Consider the following 15137-nt stretch of genomic DNA (forward strand, 5'->3'; position numbering starts at 1 on the left):
AATTGGATTTAATAGTAGCTGGGCACATCAGTTGCAACATCGCAGCATTCCCACTGTCCCAGGCATTTCTAATAAACAAAAACAAGACAACCACCCTGGCCAAACTGTTTGCAGGTGGAACATCTTGGCTTGAATGGAACAACAACCAACCTCAATCTGGCTCTTGGGACATTAAGAACTGTGATGTTGGTTGCATAATCTCTTAGTTGCTGGATTATTTCACTGCTAAAAATTGATTTAATCTCTGAGAGCTTACTTATGATCTCTGGGTGAGTGCACATTTTCTCTCCCCTTTCTGCCTATGTTTAGATAATGAAGTGCAACACACAAGAGGCACCAATATCTCCAGTTACCTTTGGCGCTCAAGCCTGACTTTGCTCCCAAAAAGATTGGAGTTCACCTCCTCACAGCCTCCTCAGCCTGAGCAAGCTCCCTAATTTGGAGCAAGAGAGGGAAATAAAGGAGGGCTGCAAAGCATGCCTGCCATTAAATAGTCAGCAGTGGCCAGATTTTTATTTTAATTGGCATTTCAGTTCTACAGAGTTGATATTTCAACTCCACAGGAAACCAGAATTACAGCAAGTCAGACTGTGGTCAGAAGCACAGGTAGGGCTTAGGTGGCATTTACTCAGGGTACACAAGAGTTGAAAGGGACCCAAGCCTTCTGCTTTTAACAAGGCTATTACAATTTCTCTCAAGAAATTAGAGGTAATTTATTGGAATTCTTCTGCATCTCAGGAGAAGTGTATTTTGCAGCAGTGAAGAACACTCTGAGGCACACAGCATATCCACAGGAGTCAGAGGCACTCAGCATCTCTCTGAATCAGGCTCCACAACCAGGAGATAGGGCAGGGTAAGCTGGAAGAGACCTTGCAGAAGCACACAGTCATGCAAGGCCTTTCACTTCACCCTCACATCACACTCTCCATGAACCTCTTTCTTTGGTCAGCACTTCTGTGCCTGCCAAGGTTTCCATTCCACCAGGGCAAGTTTAAACCCCACCACGTTTGGGTTACTGGAGCACAAGTTATGGTGCAGCTCCCTGAACTGCCCAGGCTTCAGCTGAAAATACCACACACCAACACTGTACCAACACTGGACTGGGACAAAACTGGCCATGCAATGCCATTAGAAGGAACATTTGCTCCCTGATGCTGCTGCAGCTCAGATCCCTCTTTGGACATTTCTGGCAATGGTTTATCTTTTGGACAGAAAGATCATTGGGGTGTTTGATTTGCAGCACACTGGACTGCACTGGAAATCTGTCCTACCTGCATCTCTCAGGGCTACGTTTTTGTTATCCATCCTTTACAAATGCCTCTGTGTAAGGGCAGTCCCATCACCCCTAAATCCCAGAGGCTCCTCAGAGGCTGTGCACCAGGCACGGGGTCTGCTCACATAGCAGCAGGTACAGAACTGCAGCCCTGACTCAGGTCTGCCCACGAGTCTGTGCATGGTTTTGTTTGTTCTGTGCATGGTTTTGTTTGTACAGACACTGTCCCGAGGGATCAAGAGAGGCATCCCTAGTACTCAGTCTGTACTCCTGAGCTTCACACAAGACCCACCTTCACTTCTGTGCCATTCCCTTCCTTCCTTCCTTCTGCTTCTACCACCACTCTCCCATTCTAACAGCACAACCTTCCTCTCTGCAGTGCCCCTCTCTCTCCTCAGCTCCCGGTGTTTCCAGGTTCCCCTTCCTGCACTCCCCTGTTCCCACACTCACCAGCTGCCTCTTGACACTCAGCCAGTTCTTCCAGAGCAGGATCCTGAGGTGCTGGGAGAGCGCAGCCATCCTTGGCTCATCCGACTGAAAGCAAGGGAGCTGCGTGTTCTTCCTTCCCGCACTTAGGAGGCAAAAGTGGAGGCTCTAACCCAAAAGGGCATCCAGCGTCCAAAATCCAGGCCTCTGCCTCTTCCCCACAGCATAGCTCTGAAGCAGCTACTCCATCCACTTGTGGCTGCTGTACTCCCAGGAACTGTGGCTCTGTCCTCACAGCAATAGCTCCTAGCAAATTCAACAGGTTCTTCCTCTCCGGGCGGGCGGGCAGATGCAGCAGCCTGCCTCCACTTGTGTTAATTACAATATGCAGCCTCTCCTGGATGCTCCCTGTCCAAGCCCTCCCCGATAAAATGGATAGCATTCCAAAAAGATGCTTCTGCTTAAACAAAAGGTGATACATGCCTCCTCCTCCCCATGATGAAACTCCCTGTCTGCCCACACACCACTTCTGCTGGAGAGGTGTCATCAGCAGCAAAGTTAGGCCACTTGCCAGGCCAGTCTGACTTCCCTGAGTTCACAGGGAATGCCTGGGAAGAAGGCATCCACAGCCACAGCATGCATCTCAGGGACTGATGTAACTGCTTGGCTTCCTGCAGCTTCCCTTTCCTCCAGGAAATCGAGTCCTGGGGTTCTCACTGACTGGTTTCCATGAAAAGCACCAAGTCTCCTGAGAACGGGTCAGATTTCACAAGACTTCAGAGCACTAGTGTGGCTTGAATACTCATTGTTCAACTAATCATTGAATTTCCCAAGCTAGTGGTACCTAAAAAGAACAGCCAAAGATGAGAGGAAACACAAGAGGCAGGTACAGTGGAAAGCAATGACAGCACAGGGAACTGCTCATTGCACAAAAGGACCAGCATAAATCTGAAATATGGATTTGCTTGATGGGCTCTGGTCAGCTGGAAGAGTTCTGGTCCCCCTCAAGTGTCTGCTAACACGGAGATCATCCTTGAAGCACTTGGCAAGCAATGGAAAACATCACTGTTCTCAGTATATTCCACAAAAGACATCCAAAAACATTCCTGTGCATGGCATTTCTTTCAGCCACAAACTTCAACAAACTTCAGGCCTCAAAAATGAAAACCATCTTCAAAGAGTCCTTGCCAAACCACCTAGGGTCCAGAGTGGAGGTGGCTGCAGAGGAGTTTTGATCCAAGGGTTGCTGAAAGTACTGACAGGAAGAGAGGAGAGGAAGAGAGAGATGTGGTACTTGGTGAATGGAAACAGCTTACCTGGATTGGTGAGGAAGCACTGCAAAGGTGGGAATGACAACAAATCCAGAACAGTCCCTGCCCCACCATACCTTCAGCCTAAATAGATTGGACATTCCAACAGTGGGAGTGAAGCTGGAGCTAAAATTAACCTAAAAGGCTTCCCTGGTATAATTTTCATAGCAATGGGAAGAAACCTAAATGTCTAACCTTCCAGGTCTACGTTTTCTTTTTTTTTTTTTTTTTTTTTCCTCTACTAAATATATTTAGGAGGGACAGGGATCTCATTTGAGTCTGGGAGTTGAGAACAAGCATTACTCCTTGGGACACTTCCAGTTCAGCTCCACATAGGAGGCATGGCCAGATTCACTGCATTTCATCCAAACAGGATTTGAAAACTTCATTCACTTCCTCTCTGGGGCTGAAAAAAGAAATCCAAATATAGATAATTCTGCTCTGAGGAGGTAAGAGAGAAGAAATTTATAATTTCACCATTCACTGCCTTGCCAAGGTCTTCTAAGGCAAGTGTCTGATTGCTTCTTTTTGGTATTCAGTCAAACAACTGTTTCAAAAGAGCACTATGATTTGGATAATAATTTTCCCAAGCAAATGCACATCCTTACTTCCTTTGTGATTTGAGTCAACAAACATTCCCCTTGGGAAGTACCCAAAGGATAATTTGTTCGAGATCATCACTGTAAAATCAGAATAACTCAATGTCAGTTGGCTCTCAGAGCACCTGCATTCAACTCCCCAAACACCACAACATTCCTGTTCCAAAAGACAAGATGAGGACTTTATTAAACCATTATACTCTTCTGCTTTTTAATTCCTGTACTTAATAATTTCTGCAGATGGCACAGGAGGCTGTGGACAAAGTGACCTGAGTGCCAATGTGCAAATAGCCAGAGGGGAAAAGAAGAGAAAGTCCAAATTCTTCCCTCTCCTAATACCTCCTCGGTTTATTCCTCTGGTTGAACAATAGGGCTCTTCTGGGCTGAAGGGCAAACCCACTGAGGGGTGGTTCAGACCACTGAGAAGAAAAGTACATCTGTTTCTGTGCCCATGGAGCCGAGGAAGCTCTCAGGGGAGCTCTGAACTGTGTTTCTATCCAATGCAAATGATAAGAACCATGATTCATCCCCTGTACTGCAGCTCACATCACTCTGCAGGGGCTGCAGCTTCCAGGGCAGGAGGAATCACCCCACAGAGCCAGAACTCACCAACAGCCCTTTCCTTGGATGCTCTTTCAAGTAGAGTTGTTTTTATTTCAGTAACAATGAATGCATTTGTGCTTCCCAAGTGTGCCCAGTTTCCTCTATGAGAAATAAGGCAAATGATGCAAGACAGAATAAAGCCCATGTGTGAATGACCTGCCAGGGTGCTGGAAACACTCTTGCAGGACATGTTCTTACTGGTCCCACATGTCAGGGCTGGCAGCTGTGAGTGCCACAGGCAGCAGCATGGCAGGGATCCATGAACAAACTGCTGTGGAGGAGCTGCTGCACAGGGTCAGTCAGGGGGTGTTGGGGGCTCTCTTCAGCCTTAACACAGCGGGGTATGAGAAAAAATGGCCGTACTTATAGTTCATATTTCACTGGTTTTTTGGCCAAAATAAAAGGTCCACACAGCAGCACCACAAAATGCAGCTGTCTGCTCATGAACACTCCTGGCTTGGCTGAGAAATACACAGGGATCAAACCTGATAGGGCAGAATATCTACCCCCTTGAAGTCAGTGCCAGTCTCTATCCCTGGAAATGCTGAAAAAGACGTGTGGATGTGGCACTTGGGGACATGGTTCTGAGGAGAACATGGTGGAAGCTGCATAGATGTTTGGACTTTGAGGTCTTTTCCAACCTCACCAATTCTGTGATTCTAACATCACGTGCCCTTGCAGCACCAAGGAAGGTAGCATTTAAAAGTCTAGAACCAATTGAAAGCCCTGCCTCCCTCGCAGGTGGAGCAGCAGTTGCCTGACAACTTGCCAGCATTAGGCAACACAGCACTGGATGATGCTGCAGTGGTGTAAGACAAACTGAAACATCACTTGAGAAATGGTAAAAAATGGTTTTTGTTGAGCAGCCCATGGTGTTACCCAGGAGAAGCTACACATACTCTCTGAGAATTGCTCCTAGTTCCTTCCAATGGCATGGCAGGAACCTGGAAATGCAAATTCCTACACATTTCCTGGGTGCCTAAATTCGGGCACAAGACGGTTTTGAGAGAGATGCTCACTCAGCATTTTTAAAAAACATTCAGAACACTCTGAAAAACTAAAATGGGCAGCACTGTTTTTAGTCCCTATGAAACTGCAGGTGATATGGCACCACCAGGGTACCACTCTGCCACCAAACACATTTCCACTATTGATTGGTGGTTCCCGCCCCCCATTAAAATGCATTTGCAAAGCAGCTCTTCCTGGAAGCAATTTTCCCTCAAGTCATCTCTCACTGTCATCAATATACAAGGATTATATCACACAGGGACTGCTCCAAAGAGGTCAAGGAGAAATGTGCAGCTGATTTTTGGCTTAAAGTTCTTGGACATTAACTCCTTATTCTGGCAAGGCAGCCTTGTTTCCAGGAACAAATCCCCTGACCAAGTAGAGCTTTGAGATATTCTTGATAGCAGAGCAGATGAGCATGAAAATAAATTTTATTTTAGCCTGAGTCCAACCTTCCTGCAAATGAATTAGAGGCATGACAAGCTGAAACATTTGGGACAGGATTTGCAGAAGAGCTCATCATTGGGGTTTTTCCTCTTATGTCAACAATGCTCTGCTGGAGCAGATTTAGGAAAAGGCAAGGAAATGTAACTTTTGGTTTTAAAGCCATGGTGCCTCTGTTCAGAAGTTCCCAGCCAGTCTTTCACCCTACTCCTTTGCTCCCAAGGTCACCTTCAGCCACATCTGGTCCTAGCAAACCCACAGGTGCATGAATCATTTCCCACCACGCCCAGCACCAAGGGCTGGATTTGTGAGGCTCCCACACATACACACACCTACCTTGCCACAGGGTTGCTTGCAGGCTCCACACTCCCCCTTTTCCAGTGGTTACAAACTCCTGTGATCCCATCGACACGCAACACTCCATCAGGATTAAAAGTTAATCAGCAAAGACTTGTGGGCACAAAATGAGCAGTGAAAGGCAGTAGCTGCTGGTAGATACTGGCAGGCACCAACAACCCCTGGTACAGCAGAAGGTCACCAGCAGAGCCACCCTACACTCTATTGCTGCTCAGCAATGCACAGCTCTTCAGAGCATGCAGTGAAGCCACTAACTTGGGGTTTGTTGTGCTCACACAGTTATGGCTGGGGCCTGATTCATTAAAACCCTTTCTAAAAGGTCTTATCCTTGGGGCCAGGGCCCAGCTCCCAGTCTACACAAACCCACTGAATCCCAAGGCTGGAGCAAGTGATATGGGATTTTCATTAGGATATCCTTTGACCCTTCCTTCAGATCTTTAACAATGTTACACCAGATCTGATGCCAACAAGAGATGGCTACCAGCATCCCAATCCTGACATTTCTCATTTATCATTCTTTGTACTTTCAGCTGGTTTCCAATCTGCCAGCAATGCTCCTGCCCCATCACGTGAGCCTGGACAGCTGACAGATGGACTAATTAGGGACCACACTATTCATAGCAAAGCTGATAACAAGGTCAAAGCAAGGTCACTGTGAAAAATAGATTTGACTTTGCAAAGAACAATTGGTATTTCCAAGGCTGGGCACAACTTGTGTTTTCCAAACCGAAGCGTCAGCAGAGCTGCCCAAAAACACTCCAATAAAACAGCTTCCAAGTTAAGAGGCCTAAGAACAGACTGTAAGGATAAGGAAACACAGGGGCAGGATGTGCTTGGGACAACAGCTGTAACATGGATGGGCTGTTCTGTATGCAATGGAAACGTATTTCCTGAAATATTAAAATTGTATCAAATTAAAAATTAACTATATTTGCACATCAAAGGAAGTTAAATCCTCAGTCATGTGGATTTAGTAAAGGTTTTTTCCTATGTTCCATAATGCAGTGGTTTGACCCAATGTACACAATCATGCAAAAAATAGGAAAAACCATACATTTTTATTATATTATGGGGTAATAAAACACCTACTTAAAGGTTTTCTCAGATTCAGCAGCTGAGTTGTGAGCAATGTGTGTACTCTGCATAGCTGGAGTGCATTCACACATGTTCCTTCCCACATGGACTTTCTAAACAACACAGGACTTCCAGCCCAGTCACTTAACATATTCTTTCTCTACTACCTGGTTGCACATTTCAGGGAAGAATCTACAGATCATTTCTGTGGGATTTATCCAGCAACAGGCTTGGAGGCTATAGGGAAGGGCAGACAGGCAGCCCTACAAGCTCAATGTCTAGAAGCAAACAGCAATCTGAGAGCGTAGTCTAAGGACATGGAGCCACCACACTCCTGCTTAATAGGTTTCTAGGGTGACTATCCATCACCAAGTCACCTGGGTGTTATTACAAAATCAGCTAATTAAAACCACACCCTGGGATCTAAATGAGCATGGGGAGTGCTGATGAGTAATGACAAGTTACACAAAGCCTGTCAGCCTCCTGGAGCTGGGAACTTGCTTGCTGTAGAGAAAAATATGTGTTGTAATAATCCCTCACAAGCACCACAGTGATGGAGGAGCACAGACAGGAGCACAGAAAGGCTTGCTTACCTACAGAATATTTCTGAGAGCTCCTTCACTCCTAGCAAAGGAAAAGTTAAAGATCTCTTAGGTCACTGATAAAAGGCAGGTGTCCCAAAAGAGAGTTTGATTCTCTGACTCCCAGGGTGGAGATGAGCAATCTTCACTGAATGGGCAAGGAAGGTGGCTCTGCAATCAGCCTGGGAGAGAGTGCTCACTCCTCCTTTCCCTAATGACTGTAGCACCAGGCACCCTTCCTGGGAGAATCAGCCTGGTCTTTCAGGAAGTGCAGTGCACAGGAGAAGGGCTCATTATAAGGCATGCCCTGAGTTTATGGCCTGCATGTCAAAGCCCGTGTGTGCCTGAGCACAAGGCACATGGCTGGTCCTTGGAGAGCTGAGGAGCAGGCGTGGGACACGTGCTTGCAGAGGCAGCTCCTTGGGAGGGGCTGTAGGATGTGCTGGAAGATGTGCTGCCACCCACCTGGGCCTCACCTGCACACCCTGAGATTGCAGCTCCCCTCTCCCTGCCACCTGCATGCCCTCACTGGGGCTTCCTTGATGTGTCCTTACCTTGGGAGGTGTCCTGTGAGATGCACACCCCTGGATATCCAAGCAGACAGACCCCGCTCTGGATTTACACCTCAGAGAGTTGACTTACGCTGTAGTTTCACTTTTCAAACAGAAATGAAATCTTGAGTTGATATTGCGATTTTGCTGTCACATGGAAGTTATCCTGGGCATGGAACAGAGAAAGGAGAAATCAATCTCCAGTACTGCTGGATGCATTTGCACAGCAAGTCCAGCAGCTTCTGGATAGCCACAGATGGTCAATCACACCCAAACCCAGCCATGCTTGGTGGGCACAGAGTGATGCACCATGCAGGACCTCCTCAGCAGGTCAGACAGGTCCTGTTTGTGCTGGTCCATTCCATGTGCACTGTAAAGCTGAATGGCAAGTTGTCTACAGCCACAACACCAATGTCTGGCAGGCTTGGCAGACCCCTTGGACTATTAGCAAGGCTCTTTGGTCAATGTATTCTGGACTGCTTGGTCTGAAGTCCAAGATATTCCAAGTATCTTCCTGGGTTTTGCAGCTTCTGGCCAGAATTCCCCTCACTGCCAATCTGGATGTCTGAAAAATCTCCAAGAAGTGACATTGTTTGTAATCTTGTGGTTTCTTTTCCTTGCCCCCCAAAAGTTTGTCCAGAAAAAAAATTACCTTATAAAAGCTTCTTATAAAATACCCCTCAAACCCATGCAAAAGGATGAGTGTCCTTTTAGATACCATTACAACTACCACAATCAGAAATGTAAGCAGCAGGACCAATGAAAAGGGAGGAGCATAGGACAGACACTGTGCCCCTGGGTGAAGATGAACACCCTTGGGCAGGAAGTTACAGTCTGTCTTCAAAGGGCCCCAAAGAGCTTTATTATTTATGGATAGCATCATTATTTAGAGTCCAAAGGTCTGCCCATTTTCTCCAGCTTGTTTCAACAAAGATCAAAAGAAGATTCACCAGTGTCTTCCTCTGCATTGCCAGAAGGTAGTAGTAACAACAGTAATTGGGGTTCTTTACAGTCAAAATGCTTCTAAAATACCTTTTCTAATTATTTAATAATGAGACACTTGATGATCCACTGGAAGCAACATTCATTGCCTCCAAGAAAACAGAAGTATCCTCAAATGTTTGCTTGAGGAAAAAATGCCATGGAAGAGGGTGCCCTCTGTAGACAATAATCCATGTAGTGGAAAGAGCTAATGATGCCTGCCTTTCCAAAACTAATTCCAAGGCAGACTGTGATAGATATATACCTGTATCTCACTACAAGTTGGGGAGCAAGGCTCAGTTTTGCCATCCTGACAACTGAATGACAATATTAAGGACTACTGATGGGATTGGCAAATGAGGTTGTGTATTTATCTGGGATATAACTTCTTCCTAGAAGCTAAACCAGAGGATAAATGAAGAGGTAATATCCAGCATCAGGCAGATGACACAGCAAGGCATGAACCTCCTCACCAGTTCAGGCTGTTTGACTTGGGTGAAGAGACCTGAGGTGCACAAATAACAGGTAATAGCAGAAATCAGCAAACAGATGACTGTCTCCTTTTGGAAACATTTTTCATCTCAGCCCATGAACAGCCAATTGGGGACTCCATGATACTTAGACATGGTCTTCATTTGACTAATCCAGCTATTGTAGAATCAACAATTTATCTCCTGCATTTACATGAAACAGATACAGATTAATTTGGAACAAGGGTGGGCTAGCAATGGGACAAAATACTTCAAGAAATTCTGTGCTGCAGGACTATTTTCAGATTGCTTTGGACACAAAGGCTACCCAGGAGTTCATCACTTGGAGGCAGGCAGGAGCCTCAGGGCCCCACCAATGTAAAACAATGAGTTCTTATGCCTCTGGTGTTTATGGAATCTCCCCCAGTTCCGTATGTTAATGCCACTTGGATACAACTCAGTATTTTGTGACAGTGATCTTAAATTCCATGGAAAAAGTTGATGAAAACCATTACTTAAAACATCCTGATCAAACACTGGTTAAACAGTGGGCTTGGGAAGGGAGAGATTTTGGAAGAAAAAAACTCTGGCATGTAAGAACGTGGAATAACTCACACACACATAGCTACACACTGTAGTGTGAGAGCACAGGGAGTTTCAGTATCACCTTGCCTTGATCCTTGAAGAATTTCTATATTTGCTTTGATTCTTAAAGGTATACAGAGCTGTGGCTGCAATGCTTGGAGTTCACTATGAGCTGAGCTAGAATGGTGTGTCAGCTAACCACAGACACATTTCCACATTTCCTCAGTTTTCCTTGGAGTACGAGCAGGGCAAACTCAAACCTGCCTGCAAAATCCCTGGAAGAAACCATCTTAAAATGTATAGCACTTACATACCCAAAGTTTAAATAACCCACTTCTACAGTCATTTACACACATGCTTAACTCCACAGACAACTGAAAAGTGGAACAGCTCCCCACAAATGGGAAGAAAAGCCTGTGGAAAAAATCCTTGCAGGACTGGGGCACCAGCTGGGAGCCAGAGGCCTTTCCTGGATGGCAGGAAGGCTCTTGGCATGCTGTGGTTGCAATGCAAAGCACCACCAAAGTCAAAACTTCATATAAACACTGGTTAGAACTACTTCATTATTCAGATATCAGAAAAGCTGAGGAGTCAAACATTTCCTTTCTTACAGGAGAAAATGTGAAAATCCCACACTGTTTTTTTCCTGGACTGGGTGCTGGGAACTTTCAGGCAAGACCCTGTATTATGCATTGGCTTTGAGACTTTTTTTCCTCAATCTCTACAATCACAGAATGATAGAATGGCATGGGTTGGAAGGGATCTTAAAGATCATCCCAGCCTAAGTCCCTGACAAGGGCAGGGGCTACTTCACCACTTCCCCTAGATCAGGTTGTTCAGAGGATGCACAACAAGCATCTCTTGCAGTTTTTTTTTTTTTTTCCACAGGCAACAACCAATAGCTCCAACCCAAGTCCAAATGCAGTTTGGTTCAAGTTTCAAAAAGCTTTCATGTTCTGTCTGTGGGTATGCGCATTTTCCTTTAGTGTGGCTACAGCACTGCATTTGAAGGGCTACCTTTAATTTTTAATTTTTTAATCTCCAAGGCAGTTATCTCTGACAGTGAGTGTGTCACAGGACAACATTTCTTGCAGGGATTGCACAAATAAGCCTCCAGCCTCTTGCCTTAACAAGCTATGTGACCCAGTGATGTTCAGCATGGCACTCCTTGTGTTTTACTGCTGGCTGCAAAGATTTGTTTTCAGCCTCTTTCAGTGCCAAAGGTCTGTATTGCTAAACAGCCCTTGCTGTTGAGAAATACATGAATTTAATGTACTCATACTGGAATGCCTGCTTGGAAGGTCATGGAAATTCAACTTAAAACTGCAATCATCTCTTTCTTCCCCTCTTTTTCATTCTGAGTTTCCTCTTTGCTGTTTGTAAACCATTTCCTGAGCTGGTTGCTGTAGCTGGTGCTGTAGCAGCTCTTAATGAAGCAGGCAGTCACCTCAGTGCTGCTCAGACACATGAAAGGGATGATCTGGAGGAGAAAGAGGCACTGGCAAGTCTCATAAAAGCAGCATCCTGCTTGTGCTGCTTTGACAAAATGTGAACTAGTTCCATTCATCCTGACCAATTTATTAATAATCAAAATCCATCCACAGAAGAAAGCAGTGCTAGCAACACTCTCCTTGGTTGTTTGGCAAGATGTCTGTAGGGAGGACATGGAAGAATCTTATGAAGAGGAGCACCAAAGCCCATCCTGGACTATTTCATACCTGGAAGAGGTCAAGGAAGGTTTCTGGAGGGCCTGTCTTTGGAGAGGAAACAGAAATCAGGCTTTTGAACATCCTGCATCAAAGCTCTCTTGCCTGTGCCACTGTTGCCTCTGTACCTTTTGATATGAAACAAAAAGCTTCCATGACAGCTACCAGCCATTCCAGGAGTGGAGCTCTGTTACTACACTGGGAGAGAAGTTCTAAGTATGAAAATGTGTCTGTGAATTTTTAAATAAGTCTGGCACTTTTCACGTTGCTTTTCAGCAAGCACTCTCCACTTCCAGCAGGAGTTCTGACAGTTTACTGGGAGTAAATCCTATCCTGTATTCTGAAAGTACATTTGCAGTTTTATGCTCTCAGGTATTTCATTTTTCTCCCTAGTGTTTCTGGTGCTGGCATGTGGGATATAAGTGAGAGTACTCCTTTACTTGAAGCAAAAGATTAATTTTCAGCTCTCACAACTGAAAAGAAAAGCTGACAACCACAGACTCTAAAAAGACATGGTAATCAGAAAGGCCACCACGATGTTTGAGTGGTTTGGGGTAGTAAAACTTTAATTGTGGCTGTCCCTCTGATGGTTGCACATGGGAAATATGATTCTAAGAGTTATGTTCCCATGGTCAGCGAAGAGAAGCACATGAAGTAGTTAAGCTATCCAGTTAATGCTCCAAATCTGATCACCAAATATTGCATAAGCTGCTCTCAAACTAGTTACAAATTCAGTATTAGCTGCAGAAATAATAACAACCAGCATTTGGCAGCCTCAGAGAAATCTACTGTTTTCAAATGGGCTGTTCACAGCAACCCCAAATAGACAAAATTAATCTAATAAGGTGTTCATTATGTATCATCTATCAGCTTGTGCAAGTGTCAGCCCAGAACTCAGGACCACACCTGACCTTTTAATAGACACGTTTTTCTAACCACCACTTTCCAGCGGGCTGTGTTGTAAAGCAGCTTAGCTTTTATCCTGGTGACTGATCGAAATATCCCTCCTCCCCTCCAGTGCTGAGCATCCCGCTCCATTAATGCTCCACAACTCTTATCACACCTCCTCACTCCTGCTCCTGTGATGAAGGGCAGGAGGTTCATTGTGCCTGCTGCTGGGCCCTCTCAGAACATCTCTATTGCAGGTACAGGCCATTAGAAACGGAGCACAAAAAGCACCAAGCACAGAAGCAGTGGGGAGATGAGAGGAGGGGCTGTCTCTGGCAGGTCAGGGGTGCTGGGATGGCCCATCCACGTCAAAGCCCAGGGACTGAGGTGAAACATCCCCCAGGTCAGGGCCTGACTCACAGGCACTGACGCAAACAACCGCAGCTGTTAAATGTCACTGCCTGTCCTGCCCCGGGTGACACCCGGCAGGGACAGCCCTGTGCCAGCGCTGCAGCACACCCGTGGCACCTCCCACAGGCAGCAGCCAGCCTCAAGCCAGGGGCTGGGGACACCGGGATGTGTGCCCTGCTGCAACCAGGCTTTGGCAGCAGCTGGGACTCCTCAGCCCAGTCTGGGGGGCTTCCATGGTGCACTGAGCTCAAGATGCTTCAACACCATTAGAACTAATCTCAACAGCAAATGGGACAAGTGGCACACCAGTTTCTTATAAAATAAATCATCACACTGCCTGGAACACTGACTCCTGAGCCAGAGCAGCAAAGCATGAAGCCATAACCTAAGTTTGCAAATACCCAGCAGCCCCAGAAATCTTGGGGCCTGTTCACAGCTACTGCATGTGGTTTAAGAAGTTCCTCTTTTAAGGCTTTGAAGGGGGGCTCAAAGTATCTTCCCCACTGTGGAGGAAGAGAGAGCTGTGTGCTCCAATCTGGTGAGACCCCACCTGCAGAGCTGCCTCCAGCCCTGGGGGCCCAGCACAGGAAGGATGTGGAGCTGTTTGAGCCAGTCCAGAGGAAGCACCAGGATGATCAGAAGGATGGAGCACCTCTGCTGTGGGGGAAGGCTGGGAGAACTGGAATTTCTCAGCCTGGAGAGAAGGTTTTGGGGTGACCTGACTGGAGCTTCCAGTGCCTGAAGGAGCTGATAACAAAAATGAAGAGACTATTTACAAGGGCAAGGGGAATGGCCTCCCACTGACAAATAGTAGGTTTAGATCAGATGTTAGGAAGAAATTCTTCCCTGTGAGGGTGGTGAGACCCTGTCACATGTTGCCCAGAGAAGCTGTGGCTGCCCCATCCTTGTACAGTGCCAAGTTGGATGGTGCTTGGAGCAACCTGGGACAGTGGAAGATGTCCCTACCCATGGCAAGGGGGTGCAAGTGGATGATCTTTAAGGTCCCTTCCAACTCACACCATTCCATGATTCTATTTCAAACCCAGGGCAAAACTAGAGCCATTCATCTGAAGTGATGCTATGAGGTACTCCCTGTTATGAACACCATGGTCTCCTGCATCACCTTCCCAGTGTTCTCCCTGGCCCTGTGTGTCTGCCTTTACCTTGGCTGCTCTGTGAGGTGACAGTCAACTCATGCTTAAGTGTGCTAACAAAGAGAGACACAGAATCATAACCAGCTTTATCTCTGGCACATTAAAGTCCAGCCCACATAGGCTGGGGGATTTTTACTATGGAAGATCCTTTCCTTTGGGGTTCAGTTTCCTCTCACTTGAATCAATGATCATTTGTTACATTAATTCAGAGACAGAAATCAGCTACACTGCATTCATGCTCTCTAATTGTCCAGCCGGAAAAATCAATGCTTTTATTGAATTAGCCAGTTGCCACAGCAAGTTTTCTTTGATTTCTATGGTTCCCATGAATCAATGGGAGTCTGTCATTGCCTCTAAGTGGAGCAAAGTCAGGCCCCGAGTCACGTGGCTGGATGACAACATAAATCTTCCTGCAGAGTTCTGTGCATTAGGGACTGCTCGGCAATTTTCCGAAAAAGTACCTCCAATGATTTCCTCCCCTGCCTCAGCAACTGCTCCCAGCTCCTAACTCCACCCCTGCTTAACACTGCTCATCTCTCACACTTTGTATCCTCTGTTTTCCTGCCTCCTGATCAAGTTTTTCTGTGCCGTAGGCAGGACCTCCTGCTGCTGTCTCCGTATTGTTTCAGGTGCAGGTGTCTGTGCCAAAACATCTTTCCCTGATAAACACAAATGCCTCCTCAGGACTCCCTTCCCTGTACTGTTGGCAATAAGTC

The 15137-nt window shown here is 46.2% G+C and overlaps 1 protein-coding gene across 2 annotated transcripts in view; it reads right to left on the reverse strand.

The window, feature by feature from the left end:
- ABCA12 (ATP binding cassette subfamily A member 12) overlaps window positions 1-15137 on the reverse strand; it is a 107359-nt gene that overhangs the window by 82386 nt on the left and 9836 nt on the right. The window contains exons 2-3 of one of the 2 annotated variants that reach the window (XM_077785195.2): window positions 8230-8392; window positions 1724-7718 (exon numbers count right to left, since the gene is read on the reverse strand). In XM_077785195.2, the coding sequence (XP_077641321.1) occupies window positions 1724-1792 (69 nt within the window). In that variant the 5' untranslated portion in view covers window positions 1793-7718; window positions 8230-8392. Of the gene's footprint in view, window positions 1-1723; window positions 8393-15137 lie in introns of both variants that reach the window. The other variant, XM_085585491.1, reaches the window with a different exon arrangement.

Source organism: Lonchura striata, chromosome 7 (assembly GCF_050655825.1).
Source record: "Lonchura striata isolate lonStrDom1 chromosome 7, ASM5065582v1, whole genome shotgun sequence".
NCBI lineage: Eukaryota > Metazoa > Chordata > Aves > Passeriformes > Estrildidae > Lonchura > Lonchura striata.